Source organism: Rhineura floridana, chromosome 2 (assembly GCF_030035675.1).
Source record: "Rhineura floridana isolate rRhiFlo1 chromosome 2, rRhiFlo1.hap2, whole genome shotgun sequence".
NCBI classification, from domain to species: Eukaryota; Metazoa; Chordata; class Lepidosauria; order Squamata; family Rhineuridae; genus Rhineura; species Rhineura floridana.
The window spans coordinates 76,749,505-76,764,981 of NC_084481.1; the positions used below are offsets into that span (position 1 = coordinate 76,749,505).

A 15,477-nucleotide genomic window follows, 5' to 3' on the forward strand; every position below is an offset into this window, starting at 1 on the left:
TGTACACACCTCGCCATTAAAAAAAGAGTGTCCCTGCCAACTTCTGAAGCAAGGGCATTTGGATCTGGTGCAGATATTAATCCTTTTTTTCAGTATGTTTACCGCAGCAGTCTGGGAGGGGCTGAACTTCATATTTCTTTTCAGTCTTCAGCTCACAAACATGATTATTTCCAAAGCAAACTCAGAAAAGATTTAGAAAATTCTAAAAGTGCTATCCAATTTTGTTGTTTGTGGTGTGGATGTTTCTGTGATTTATGCAGAGTTATAGGTGCCAATGACGTAACTTGTCACAAGAATTAGGCAAACCTAAATTTCTGCATTCATCACTGTTAGTGAAGTGTTTCTGGTTTTTATCTGCAATGCTTCTCTAATGGATAAAAAGTCATCTAAAACACCTAGTTTCTTATGAATAGAAAAAAGGCTTCAAAATGCATTTATTATTGTAAGTTAGTCAGTCAGACAAATTTGGATATTTTTATTTATACATGCTGATTTATTCTGTTTGTTAAACACATGATACATGTTTTCTAATGCATGTGATTTTTTTCTGAAATGTTTGACTAGTGCAAGGTAAATCAAGTATAAAGCAATGTCACTTTTTGTGTCTTTTTATATACACACACAAGAAATCAAAGTAGTATTTTCCAATTGCTATGCTACATTAAATCTTGAAAATGAATCAATCTAGTCACTGGGTGAATCAAAATGAGAGTGTAGAGAATAAACGCAATCATACAAATGAACTGATGTCTGAAATTCTTCAAGAACTCCTGCCTTTCAACTTGGATAAAAGTATTTCATTTTTGCGGCATTCCTGTTGATAAACAAATAGATGGGAGATTTAAAACATTAAACAAGCTAACATACAAGTTAAACAATGACATTAGCAGTGCAATCCAGAATGTCCAGAAGTAAACTTCACTAATTCAGTGGGCCTTACTCTAAGTGTATAGAATTGCAGCCCACATTAGCTGTCTGTCTTCAACAAATTCCATAGGTAATATGGAATGTAAGGTAAGTGGAATCTATTGATAGGTCAAAGGGGAAAGGTGTTGGAATGGCGTAAGATTGGCCCACATTAATTACGTTGGAAAGCAAGAGAGTACCTGAAAATTCAAGCTAACACTAAACCATCTTATTGCTCTTAGCTTCCTGAAACCAACACTTAGCTAGATTCATTTACACCAGTCTTCCTCGGGCTAGTGCTCTCTAGATGTTTTGGACTATAACTTTCATCTGCCCCACACCCAACAGGGATGATGCACATTCAGCAGGTTAGGAATGGCTAATTTATGCTCTCTCCACAATCTTACAATGCTAAATGACGGTGGGAAATAGTGGCATCACCAAGTTGTACTGAATCCAGGTGTGTGACATCAATCCACCATGTGTCACACATAGAACTGTTGAGACAAATTCTCTCTGTATTCTCTACCACAGTTATCCCTTTTACCTCTTTAAATTCTTTGACTGTTTTGAAGTAGAGTCTCTGTTTCTCCAGTAACTCCAGGTACTCATCATTTAACTGGTCCCTTCTCATTTTGTTTTCTTGCTTCTTCTTCTCCATCTGTTGGTAACGAGTGTCAAAGAATTAAAGTACTTTGTAATGCACAATGGAAAATGGAAATGGACTGCCTTCCAGTCGATTCCGACTTATGGCGATCCTATGAATAGGGTTTTCATGGTAAGTGGTATTCAGAGGTGGTTTACCATTGCCTTCCTCTAATGCGCAATACCACAAACTAAATCCTCTGGCATTTTTTCCCTTCGTTTCTTAAAAAGAACAAACTACAGTGCCCTGCATTTATGCTTCTTCAGATAATAGAAACATTAGGTATTATACACTAGGGAAGAGTAAGATATATCAAAAAGTTTAAAAAGCAACACTGCTATGAACCCTTGAGTGCCACAAGCCACCTAAGGTTAATTTCCTGCTTAAAATCCCAAAAGCAAGAAGCCTCATGACCTTCATGGTATGTATTTATAAACTGAAATCAAGATCAAGTGCATTTTTGCTCTTCTGTTCATGAGAGGTGTCTGCCCTACCTTATCTTATCCAAGGACACTTGCATTATGGTTCAGACACATCCCACTGTGTCTGGACCCACACTGGAGCTTTGTGCCAGAAGCAGGAGACCCTTGGAGCTTGCCTCACCCCCATGGGTAAGGAAAAAATGCTACGCAAGAAGGAAATATCTTCCACTTTGATAACTGAAGTGAACTTGGTTGTGTACTAATACAGCTGGCTTTTTTTTTCTTTTCAAAGTTCAACACTTCCTGCCATTAAAAGACTTATCAGGTTGACTTATGAAAAAGAACAGGGGATCCTTTCAATGCAGGGGGCTGCAGAGACAGCAAGATCATACTTTAGGTATCAAACCTCTCATATTTGTTATGCCATCATTTGAACAATTTTGATGTATGTGTAAAATCCTGACTAATTAATTTAAATCCAAGTGTTATCTTTAGCCAGAGATATGTTCCTGGATGAATGATGAAGGAACTGCCTTTGGCAAAATCAAACCAATTATTAAGTCCAGTACTGTCTACCCTAAACAACAGTGGCTCTCTTATAAGGGATATCTCACTCCTGGTTCGACCCAACCCCTCTTAAATTCAAAAGTGTATGTTCTCCACTGCTGTGTAGGTCCATTTTGAAGGGAGGCTCTCTGTGAGTGAAGTGAAAGGAGGGATTGAAAGAATGAAGCAAATAAATTTTTGGCAAATAAGGGACTTAGGGTCAGAATTATGCATGTGCTTCAACAGGTGATGGTCATGAACTGGAAGACCACACATCTATACATTCCGAGGCATTTGTTTTCAAGGCAGAGCAAATGAAAGCAAACCATCTCCACTACCCTTGGTACAGAAGTGTATCTTCACCCTCTGGTTCTATTTGAATTGCTAGAATGTTGTGGTATGCTCCATAGGATAATGAAGCTCACATGTTAATGAAGATAATGTACCAGTGCAAGGAATGAAAGCATATTCCAGATGTTCTATTCGTTTGTGTCTTCCTATACAACTTACAAAGATTCTGGTGAGGTTTCAAAAAAACACCAAAACTTCTATGAAAAGGAATTAACCTAACCTTCATCCGATTCTGTTTAATTCCTTCTACAATCTGTTCCATCTGCCGCAGAAACTGGTCTCGTGCACCAGAAGAAGCCATGGCACTGAAAGGAAAATGGGTTCCAATGTCAAGAAAGCATTAAGCAAAGGAGCAAAGTGTCCATGCTTGATGTTTCCAGCCTGCACAGCTGCCTTTCAAGATAGATTTTGGAAGTCAAACTTTGCTTGACAGATAAAAATACTGTGGGCCAAGGTGAGTGACTGAAAAAAAGAAGAGAGAACATTGTGTATGCCTACCAATTTTTCATATTATGATGAGGATATTAACCTATAAAGCTCTAAAGGGCTTGGAACCATGTTACTTGAAAGACTACCTCTTCTCATATATGCTTAAGATCTCTTAGGAGGCCCTACTGAAGGTGCTCCCACCAAGCATAGTGACTACAGTGGATTTTGCAAGCCCTTATAGCCACAAAGTAACTTATACTTCGAGCCTGGAAGGATAAACAACCACCATCTATCACACAACGGTCTGAGGACTACATTGCCCCAGCTAAATTTGAATATATTTCTTATAGACATCTATTTCATGTGGCCATAGTTTTGGACATCTGGAAGATTTATATTAATTTATATGTTTAACTTCAGACAGATGTACTGATGGTTATTGCATCCTTAATGTGAGCTGATACTGTTTTTTTATTACACATTTTTCTCTTTTCCTTTTTTTCAAATAATTTCCTCCCACCCCATTTTGCTAAATTCACAAATAAAAATTAATTTTAAAAAAGCACAGTGACTATGAAGAGGGCCTTTTTCGTAACAGCACCCCAAATATGGAATAGTATCTCCAGAGAGGCACATTGTGTGCTTTTTCTAAGCAAAGACCTTTTTATTTATCCAGGCTTTTTGTGTTTTAAATCTGGGCTGTGTTATGCCATCTCTGTTGTAATGGGTTTTGGGTTTTTTTGCGGTCTTTTAAAAATGTTTTTGTTGATTTTAATCATTGTATTTTTTTTTTTTGTATTTTTTTTCCGTAAGACATCCAGGGAATATTTATTGATGGGCCGCTATATAATTCAATAAATCATAATAATCTATTTTATGCAATAATCAGCAGAGCCCTTTCATTCTGAAAGCAATGAAAAATGGGATGTAGGCTTCACTCCTAAAAATATGATCAGAAAATAACTAACAGTGCAATCAAGTTTGTTCACCCAGACGTAAGTCTCACTGACTTTAATGGCATTTATCTTCAGGTAAGAGGGCACAGGATGGCAGCCTAAATTAGGCCAAGTTTCATGCGCATGTGGGAAGCCTTCTCCCCTCTCCGAAAAGCTGTCCCAAAGGCCAGCAGGATTCCAGGGAGTAAAAAACATTGCTAGAGCTTTGCATGCATAGACTGGCCTATTTGGATCCAAATTATGCTTATTTAAGCCTCAATGATTTCAACAGTCATGAATACCTAGGATTAGACTATTACAGTGTGCCTTTGTATGACAAAAAATGTAGGATAATTTTCTGCATTCTCCCTTGAAAACCATTTGTCATAAAGTTCCAGAAAAAAAAGGAACTGAAACAAGTATTACATGAATAATTTAAGAGCAGAATGTCAAATGCACAATTTAAGGTATGGAATACATGATTTTAAATCATTCCACAAATTTCAATGACCTCCATTCCCAAAATTAAAAGGCACACAACTGTTTCTTAAATCAAGGCTGGTCATTATAAGGAAGGCAAAATGGCCAAACTGTGCTAGTATGATTATTCTTACCAGCCTACTGAAAAGAGAGTAGAACTACTTACTGCTGGAAGTTGTCATGAATTGAATTCAGCAAGTTAACCTGGAAAAGACAGACAAAAGGATTTATTTTTATGCAAAAATTTCCATGTGAAAAACTGAATGTCTTTGAAGCAACAGGATTGGTTCAGAAAATGCTGTGGATTGGCTTATTCAGGATCATACAGATTTTTCTGCACTAGATTACTTGTTACTTGATTACTGGGAGTCGAGTGTATGTTAACTAACTTCTTCAAAAACATTGTATCTGAGGCCATACCAAATTACAGGCAAGTTCTTTTTGTGGTGGTTGGTGGCTTATTCACAAATGCTTGCAGCCATCAAATAATGAACATGCATGTGTGAAGGAGTACTGTGCTAACCTAAGAATAATGCTTGAAATGCAATAGAGCTAGCTTATTCAGAGCATTGCCCACAAATCATGTGTTGGCAAGGAACTTAAATGACTACAAATTAAAAAAGAACTAGGTAGTCATTAAATGAACTGAGTTCTAAAAAGGCACCCCCCAAAAAAGTAGATGGCACTGTTGAGAGTACAACTTACATAGGGATAGATAACCAGATTTACAAAACATAACCCAGTGAATTCTGGATAGTAAGGGAATGAAGCTCCTGATTGGTTGGTGGAATGTGCTACACCAGATTCACTTCAGTAATTACTTGGTAAAACAATGTGAGATACATTAGCATCCTGTTATTATTTCAAGGCTGAGATCAGATAAGAGTAATAAACTTCGCTTATCAGGAAAGGTACCCAAGAAGATGTATGAAGTAGCAACTGAGTTCGATGTCACAGTCACCTATTTATACTGTGCCACCCATTCTAATCCTTTTAGTCCACATAAAGATGCCAGCCACACATTCAAAATGCCTAGCACTAACTAGAAAGGCCTTTCATTCTTGAAGTACCATTGAATATTTCATAAAAGAGTTAATTAATCTTGGTACATCAAGACAAGGTACTGCAGTTATGCTGCAGTTATAACTTCTCTTACTAATATGTATATAATGAAAACACTGCTTCAGTATATTTGAAAAGATTGAGTACATTTTCATGATCACTTGTGCTACTGTGTCAAAGAACCCACTTGGCTGTTTTTTCAAAGAATCAATACAAGTTTACCGTGTGTCCTGCTGTGGAAAGCATAAGATCAGGCTCAGGTTTCTGAACCACTGTAGCAGCTGCCACTGACTAAGCCAAGGATCACCAACCTAGCACCCATAGAGATGTGAAGGCCCGAAAAAACAAACAGAAAAATTGAAAAACAAACAAACCGTTTCCCCCCATTTTTTTCCAAAGCCTTTTTTGTTTCCCCCCACCCCCAAAACGGAAAAATTGAAAAAATGAAGAAAAAATTGATTATGGAATGTTTTATTTTAGCATGATGAATAAAATGTTTCATTGAATCTTGGTTCTCCCTTTTTCTCAGTTCTTTTTATGGGAATGGATGCTTTATGTCTGCTTGACACTGTGGAGGACCAGTGGACACATAAATAATTTTCTTTATTAATGTTGATGGTTTCTTCTTCTTTTTAAATTGTTTTTTTGCCCGCTCCCCATAAACTGGCAAAACGAAAGAGGTTCCTTACAGTTCAGGTGTTCCTTATAGTTCAGGAGGTAAAAAACCCATTTCTGCCCCATGGCTTCAAAATTGGGCACCCTGGTGCCTGTGGGTGCCAGATTGCTGACTCATGAGATACAAATACACACACTCTTATTTTAGGAATTTTTTAAAAAAATGTCAGAATAGCGCAAAGTGGTTTCTGGAGCTGGATGCCTCCTTGTATTCTTATTGGTTTGGAAGGATGATTTTTCCGTGTTGTATCACGCCACACCACATGGCAGCTATTTGGTGACCCACAGCACTTTCTCAAAATTTGAAATGTGCCCACTGGTCCAAAAAGGTTGGTGACCCCTTTTAAAGTCTAAACTGTAGACAAAAATTCCCCCTTGCCTGTCACAGTGCTATTGCAGTACTATCTTCCTTTTTGCTCTGCTAGCCTTCTTGCTCAGCCACAGCTGCTGGAAAGGACAGGATCCATTTTTTATTTACCCAGCAAAACAACTCAAACACAAGCCATTAAAAAACCTTGGGTCCCCCCTCCACCTTTCCCCTTTTATAAAGAACACTGACATGAAACAGCACACTGCCAAATTCAACAGGGCAATCAATCATATGTTTAACTGTATCCAAAGCAAAACCTTGGAGAACTGCTGCCTGTCAGAAAAGTCAAAATCAGAATAGATGGACTAACTGTCTCAGTTTAAAGGCAGATTCATATGTATTTACCTCTTTTTTAAGCAAAAGCCTTGAAGCAGTTTCATTCTGACAGGATTACCTGAGACAGCCCAGATTAGAATCTACTGTTAGATTTAATCCACATACTCCAGACCAGACTTTTCCCTCCCCATTGAATTCAAAGAGCTTCTTACGTGAAGGGAGAGCAAGGGGGAGGTGTGACTTTCAACATTCCTCTCTCCCTCACTCACACAGCAGCCAGCTCTGTTCAGCATATCCCAATGCCATTCCTTAGGAACCCCTGGCTCCTCAGAAGGGCTGAAGCAGGAGTTGGGAAAGCCCTCTTCTGTGAGCGGAATCCCATTCAGGAACCAACTCATTATTTTATTTAACAATAATTATATTCCACTTAATCAACAAAAACTTCAAAGCAGTTTACATAAACATGTCTCCCTTGCTCCATGCATTCACACAAAAGCAACACTCATACTTCCAGCTCACTTGCTTTCCCTCCCAGCATGTTACAGTGCTGGTTTTAGCCTATGAAGACCACAAATGTTTTGAGTGATGAAGTAAATTCAGAAAGAAATCATGCAGCATCGTGAGTTTATTGGGTGCCAATAAACGTTTACCAGAGTCTAGCTGCGGCCTCCACCTTCACTTATGTTCTGGACTCAGTGTCTGGCTCACAAGAGTAAAGAAACAAAGTCTGACTACTTTCTGCATACTTTGGTCTTTCACTTCCTATTTCTCTCCAAGAGCAAACACATTCAGCCATTGTGCACAAGATCTATTTTTTTTTTAAAAAGAAACAGTACTTCCAGTTAGTCATAAACATTCAAATTGAGCCTTTTTAGATCTCTCATGTTCATCTCCCAGGCGCCAAGACAAAGCACTGAGCTTTGTTAGTAAAGCTTACTAACACCTGATATATTTGCTTTGGATCCAGGGATCCCATTTCTGCTCAGGGGGATTGCCAATTTCCTCCCCATTTTCATCTCTGTGCTCTCCCAAAATTGGCTCAATTGTGTCTGGGGACAGCAGAGCAGGATCTTTGGATCCAAGGCTCTCTCTTTATGTGAACAGATTCTGCTTATGGAAAAAACAGCCAGTTTCTAACATAAAGTCTGAATTCACAGTTAGGAACATAGGAAGTTGCCTGTCAAGCCACTGGTCTATCTAGCTTAGTATTGTCACTGACTGGCAGCAGCTCTTCTGGGTTTCAGGCAAGGTCTCTTTCAGCCCTACCTGGAAATGAAAGTGATTGAATCTGCAATCTTTTGCATGCAAAGCATGTGCTATAGCCTCCTTGATACAGAGTGAGGCAGTATTTCTAAATTTAACACTTAGTTCTTCATAGGAAACTTTTAAAATCACTGTATTCTCAGTGCTGTCATAATCTTGTCAAGGAAAGGAAAAGATAATGAATATTAACTACTACAGTTATAATGCCTCTCATTAAGCAGCATCCCTGATGTCTGGCCTCGCTCTCATCAGTCTCAATGCAGCAAGAGAATAATATTACACCTTGCAATTTACTTAAGAACTCCTATGTGGAGAAGCAGAGAAGATATCCTACCTATGCTAAGTTACTCTGTAACCAATTTACTAGATATGGCAAACTAAAGCATTGTGCAGTCCTTAAAAAAAAAAAAACTTATGAAGTGATGTAAATATCTTAACGAGGGCAGGGAACCTGTGGCCCTCCAGATGTTATTGTACTCCAATTCCATCAGCGTAAGCCAGCACAGCTGAAGGAGGATTGTTTTTATATACAAATATATTTCTTTAGAGAACTAGAATTCTTCTAATATTTTCTATTATAAAAATTCTCCTCATTCTCTCAGCTAAAAATCCTCTCCTTGAGGCTGTCTCCTCGGCCTGGTATCCATGGTAACTGGTATGCCTGGAATGCTTAGTACAGCTTGACTCCAAAGATAAGATAAGTGAAACAGGACTTGTACTGAACATCCCAGTGCTTTCCAAGGCCTGGGACAAAATAACACTGTAATGTAGCTAGTTCATAGCTGAAATGTGCTGGTATTAGAATTACTGAGAAATTACCTGATTGGCTAGAAGATTAATGTAGACAGCGTAACCACTATGTAATGCTCATGTATAACCCCTTGATTGGATATGCTAATGTCTTTGTTCTAAAATGTGTAAAAACCCTATGCAAGCAGTGCCACATTGCAGAGCTCCACCAAACATGGGAGACTGACCGTGCGCACGTAACCAATCTAGGTCTACCTTTGCTACACGCCTGTGTTTTCAATTTCTTCAGGACCCCCGGTCAAGCAGACACCAATATTTCCCATCATAGCCAATGGTCAGGGATGATGGGAGTTGTAGTCCAGCATCATTTGGGGAGAGCCACAAGTTCCCCAGCCACCCCTGCTTTAAGGAAAGCTTGAACTCATGCAAAATAACCCTCTTCACTAGGGATGAATGAGAATTCAGCTGAATATGGATTCATCGCCAGATTTTTCAATGGTCTGTATTTTCCCCATCATTGCGGAGTGATCCTATTTGCACTAAACTTCAGCAGGTTTCCCCTCGAACGTTCTCTCAAATATATTGTTCTATTGATTTTATTCACAGCATAGTAGTACAAGTTTTTCTCTCTGCCACTCCCCGCACTCGAATAATGCAAGATCTAAGCAGAAGAAAGCAAGCTAAGACATGCCCATGTTAAGGACTTAAGGCATGCCAAGGAAGGGGACGCACTGTAATTTACTTTTCTCCTTTCCTTTCCTGCTAACGTGAAAACTGATCGGTCTCAGCAGAGGTGGTGGCGGCGGCGGCAAAGCCACATTCCTTTATCAATACTTTCAAATCAACAACAATATTTTCTTTCAAAATATAGACATTTCATTTCATCTATCGATATTCACTTTCAAAAACACGGGGAGAAAAAAATCAGACCAGTAAAAGCAGAGGATAGCAGCCAAAGAATAAATTTGAATGGATACTGCCCGTTAGGTCGATGGAATGCTTTCAAAGAGGCACCCTACTCTTCACAAACAAATGAGAGAAAAGCAACAACCCAAGTACATTCTCCACAGTTCCCTTAATACAAAAATAACAGATTATACCGGGGGGGGGGGAGGAAGGAATATGCTTTGCAATCAGCTAGAACATCTGATGAGCAGCTTACCTCTTTCTCCAAATACACCTTCTTATCATCCAGTGTGTTATAGAGAGTAAAGAACTGCTTAGTTTCTTTGTGAGTTGCTGACACTACAAACAAATTAAGAGTTTAACAAAACAGAAATCAAAAACAAATATATATAGCACAATAAAGCAGGCCTAGAAACTTTACCCCAAATGTAGGTGTACAGTGCTTGATACTTCACTTGTTGGGCACCATTAAGATGAAAATACCCTTTCCTGGACTTAATTAAGTTAAAATGTTTAGTGAATGCCAACTTTCTCACGGACTGGACAAAACTCATTCAATTTTGAGTGCAATTCAATGCAGATTATAGTGGGACTTCTTCTCCAGAACTTGTGTACTGCCTAATCCTATAATAATTTACCCAAGAGTAAGTCCCACTGAACTCAATTGTGCTTACCTAAGTAGGCATTTATAGAAATGCACTATGAGAATCACCAACTTTTATGTTTTTCCTAAGCTTGTTCCATTTCCCAGCACCTGGTTTTACTAACTAACATCTTTCCCCCTGGCTTTCACAATGTCCAAATCTAATCTCACTCACACCAGTCAGGATTTTAATCTTTAAAAGCAAACAAAGAAATAACATTTAAATCCCTCTTGTTTTACAGGTTTTGTGCAATTTACAACAAAACCTTCCTAAAAATAGTAAGCGAACCAAGTATTAAAACCCACAAGTAACGAATATTGGAACGTCTCATCATGCTGCCAGTACAGTTTAGGGCCTTCCAAGTGCCAAACTACACCTGGCATGGGAGCTCCATAATGGGAATTTCTGATGTCTTCTTCCATTACAAAACACAGACAGATGGCAGAAAGGGTTTAGAATCAGGACCACAAAATTTTGTCCCCATGTTACAGCCCTGATCTAATCCCCTCCTTCCCAAAGTTCCCATTAGCTTTGAAGGGGGAAATGTATAGGCTTTTCAGCTTAACAGAAGGATAAGAAGTCTTCCATGTGTGCACAATTTTTCACCCACCCCACCCCATATTCTCCCTCCTGAAAAATCATCCCCAAAGGTTGGGGGCCCTCTGACCTGGGATTTCATGAGAAACAAAAAACTGGTAAACATTCTTCAAGTGTAAGGAAGCCCTTTAGGACTCCTGCAAGAACCTATTTGGATCCCAGCCAAAATCTGGAAATGCAATTTTGCAAAAGTTCTTTTAAGTGTTTAATATGTTATAAAAATGCACAGTGAGGGAAAGAAATGTTAGGAGGGAAAAATACACACGCCCAAGTACGTTGCCAACCTACAAAAGCCTGACATAAAACCAACATTCTGTGAATTGTAGCTAACATAAATTTATTGGAAGTGACAGAATTTCAGCTTGTAAAGCATAAAGGGTTATTGTAAATGATTTGCAATGCTCGTTTAGCATAGATCAGGCAGACAAAAAGGTAGAATTCTCCTAAATCATCAATTCACTACATTAAGCATGGCTGGGACAGTGATACAATGATGGTTCTGGTCTAAGGAGAGGTAATGTGCTTCCTGACACGGAACACTCTTTATAGCCATTAATAGTACCGAATTGCCTGAAGAGACAGAGCAGTAAAATCCATATATTATTGTGCTTTGGCTGCTGATGTAGCATCAGTACGAATATATGCATGTACACACAGACACACACACACTCCCCAAGTAGATGTCTTGAAGAAAAGTCAATGAGAAATGTCAACGCAACTACTATCATATACTAGTAAAAATTCAGAAGTATAGCAGTAGTGACGGGAACAACTCGTTCAATACAAAAGGTCACACTACTAATTTTTACCAGCATAAACTTGAAAACTAATTTTTACCAGCATAAAATTGAAATCTATCATTCCAACTATAAGAACTAGTCATTTTTTTTACAAATGCAAATACCCCCCCCCAATCTTCTCCAAACCACGGTATGAATGAGATTTTGGAAGGGGAGTATACAACACTTGCAATACATTCCATATGGTGATGACTTGCCTATATCTGGGAATAAAATTCAACTTCTATAGAACATTTAGAGGGATAAACAAATCCCAGATTTACATTACCAAAGGAGCAGCAACCTGCATGGGGAGTCTTAATTAATGTCTAACACAAAGGCAGTTACTAATCCTCATGACTTCAAGAGAAAAAGAATGAGAGTGGTGTCTAATACGTGTTTCTGGAGAAAATTAAGAATTCAAAAAAGGACCTCGACATTCAATAAAACCCCTTCCACAGTTAATATACATCACCCTTGCAAATGAATTTCTTGCCTGGAGCTAAGAAATAGGGGTCAGACAACCTGTAACTAAAAAGTATAGCAGGGAAGTGGGTAAATTGTGTTGTGTTGCCTTTTCAAATATGCACAAAACTACACAGAGTTTTAAAGCCCCCAATAACCCATAAGCTCCCATGGCGTCTGCTTCCCATCTGTCATGTCTAATTGTGCCACTGTGTGCAGTTCAGGGCAATGTGCCCAACGAAGGGAAGAAGCAAAGAGGAACAGTACGGTGTATACAAATAAAATGGTCAAGAACCATAGTTACAACAGTAACTTGATGCCAGCAAAAAAAAAACACCACATCAACTTTCCAATATCTAAGGCTTTAAAGGAGTGCAAAAACAGCTTTGCAGTTTCCTGAAACTTATTTCATGAAGTCAAAACCACCATGTACAGACTTAATCAGGGCTGGCACAAGAGACTGCCCCACTTGAGCTGCCCACAACTCCTCTTCATCTCCTCTGCTGGCAGTGCCCCTCCTCCCTGCTTGTTTTTTCCCCTTTTGATATTGTTCTAGCAGCAGCAGCAAAGCTCTTTGCCTCCTCTTCCTTCCCTGCCTCGCTCTAGGGCCAAGGGTGTCTTTTCTCGGACCAAGGCATTCTGGACAGGGCAGCTATAGAAGCCCCTGCCACCACTGCGGTTTGCAACTACGGTAACTTTAAACTCCTCCCCTTCCTAAGTTTAGGCAGCATTTTTATATTGCCACAGCAGAATGGCAGTAGCATAGGTACTCTCACAGCCACCCTGCCCAAAATGCCTTGCTCTGAAGGAGGACTCTCCCTGTCGCCCGGCCCTTCCTAGAGCAAAAGAGAGAGGGAGGGAGTTGGAGAGCCTCACCTGCTTATGGGTTTCCCATGGACATCTGGTTGGCCATCGTGAGAAGAGGTTGCTGGAGTAGACGGACCACTGGTCTGATCCAGCACGCTCTTCTTACACTTATGTTCTCGCTGGATCAGAAGCAACAACAGCAGCAGAGCTGGCTAACGGAGGCAAGCAGGGGACGTTTTTTCCCCCCTTTTGCCAATTTGCCACTGTCCTGCACCTACATTTGTTGAGAGGACAGACCACTCTGGTCTTTAATCTACAGACTGACCCAAAGTGTCAAATGGATATGTGGGCTTGTTTACCAGTGCATCCCAACCTGTCCCAAAGAGTATGCAGCAGCTAGATGCCTCACATCCTGCCTTGCAGATTTTTATCTAGTGTAAACGAACAGCTTCCCCACCATCTCTGGGAATGGAAGACGAAGGAGTAAACATACAAGATCCACAAAAAAGAGCTCCATTGTCAAACATGAGGGATAAAACAAGGTGAACAAATGGAGCAAACTGCTGCAGGTAGAAGATGGGGGCCGAGAACAAAGAGACCTTTCCAATGGGATGAGTTTATATCTGGATATCAGAGCCAAAAAGAACCTATTGAAAACAGTATATCTGATTTTCAGTTTCTTTTTCTTCTTCTGTCATCTCTGCTTTGCCCTTTTTGGGGGGCTGGGGTACCCCTATGTCATGCAGAGGTCCTCCAGGAACAAAACATTTCACCAGAGTAACAAGTATTTGGAAAACAACAAAAGTGTGGGCTTCCATTGACCTGCATTAAGTCTTAAACACCAAGGTAGTGCTCGGTGAATAGAGGAGCTGTTGCTGCTGAAGGGTTGTCCACTAAAGGTGGAACACGCACAAGCATGGGCTAGGTTGCAGCAATCACATTACATACATGCTGGAGTAGTGAGGGTGAAGAAAGCTTCCTAGTCTTGCATTCCATGCACATGTACGTGCATGCATGTATTGGTATGCATGCCTTGAGCACACACATGTTCTTACTGAAGTGGAAGAAGGTAGTAGGGACTAGATACAAGCATGAATGCTGCACATCACACAGTAACTCGTAAATATGGCAGTGGTGGGGCAGTCCTGATATTCCACTACACGTAGAGATTTTTGCCTAGTGACATTACTAATAAGCCCTTCAACTCGCACCAAACAAGCAGCTCTTAAAATACAGATTATGGCTCTAACTGGCAAACCCAGCTATAGACATGTAAGAAATAACTCCAAAAACAATTACAAATACCAAGTCTTTGGCCTCAAGGGAATTTTTAAATAAACGTTTTGGAAAACCCTGTGAGTTTGTGAAAAAATACAACATGAATGACAAAAAAGCCATCAACACAACAGCATTAACAAGATGCAGTTGCCATGCTCCATAGGTTTACAGTGCTTAGCTATGAGGAATACACTTCCCATTTGATATACATACCTTGCCCGTAAAGTTCAATAAATCTTTTCTGGTACTGTGTTAACTCAGCTCTGCTGGGTACCTCATCAATCTTGCGTTGTAATATGGCTATTTCTCTGTTTCGTCGGGCCTGAGAGGAGTTAAGAACAATATACAAAAACTGAGTAGGTTTTTTAAAAAAATCTAATATTCAAAAACAACCTTATAATAGAATAAAATGCTACCATGTAGCCGCCACCCCACCACCGCAACCCTCAACACTCCATTGCAAAAGGTGACATTTTTCAAATCATTACTTGGAAACTGTATTTAAACTTTTAAAACAGTCATTGCAAAAGAAGCTGGCATTTGCACGTTAACTAGAAACTGTACTGTACAGGGCAAGAATGAATTTAAACAAATACATCTTCCAACCTCATAAGAGGTAACATTTTGGAAAACTCACCAGAAGCAGTCTGATCTTCTGCAATTTATCTTTCTCAGTTTTGTATTGTTGGTCTATAATTTTAGCAGGTTCCTAACATTTGAGACATAAAACAAAACCTATTTCTGATTCATACCAAACAAATTCAATCAAAACTATTATGACAAAGATTCTTTATGCATACCAGGCTCAGGGTTTATATTGGTTCTATACTGAAGATACAAACATTTCAACTGCTTGCATAGATTCTATTTTCTATTTAGTAGTTTGCATT

At 39.4% G+C, this 15,477-nt stretch overlaps 1 protein-coding gene across 2 annotated transcripts in view; it reads right to left on the minus strand.

Annotated features, from left to right (window-relative positions):
* Positions 1–458: 458 nt before the first annotated feature.
* Positions 459–15,477, minus strand: part of CCDC93 (coiled-coil domain containing 93) — a 90,196-nt gene continuing 75,177 nt past the window's right edge. For both annotated transcript variants that reach the window (XM_061608967.1, XM_061608968.1), the window contains exons 17-23: positions 15,225–15,296; positions 14,801–14,909; positions 10,274–10,356; positions 4,882–4,919; positions 3,092–3,176; positions 1,454–1,567; positions 459–814 (exon numbers count right to left, since the gene is read on the minus strand). In XM_061608967.1, coding sequence (XP_061464951.1) covers positions 761–814; positions 1,454–1,567; positions 3,092–3,176; positions 4,882–4,919; positions 10,274–10,356; positions 14,801–14,909; positions 15,225–15,296 — 555 coding nt within the window. In that variant the 3' untranslated portion in view covers positions 459–760. The remainder of the gene's footprint in view (positions 815–1,453; positions 1,568–3,091; positions 3,177–4,881; positions 4,920–10,273; positions 10,357–14,800; positions 14,910–15,224; positions 15,297–15,477) is intronic.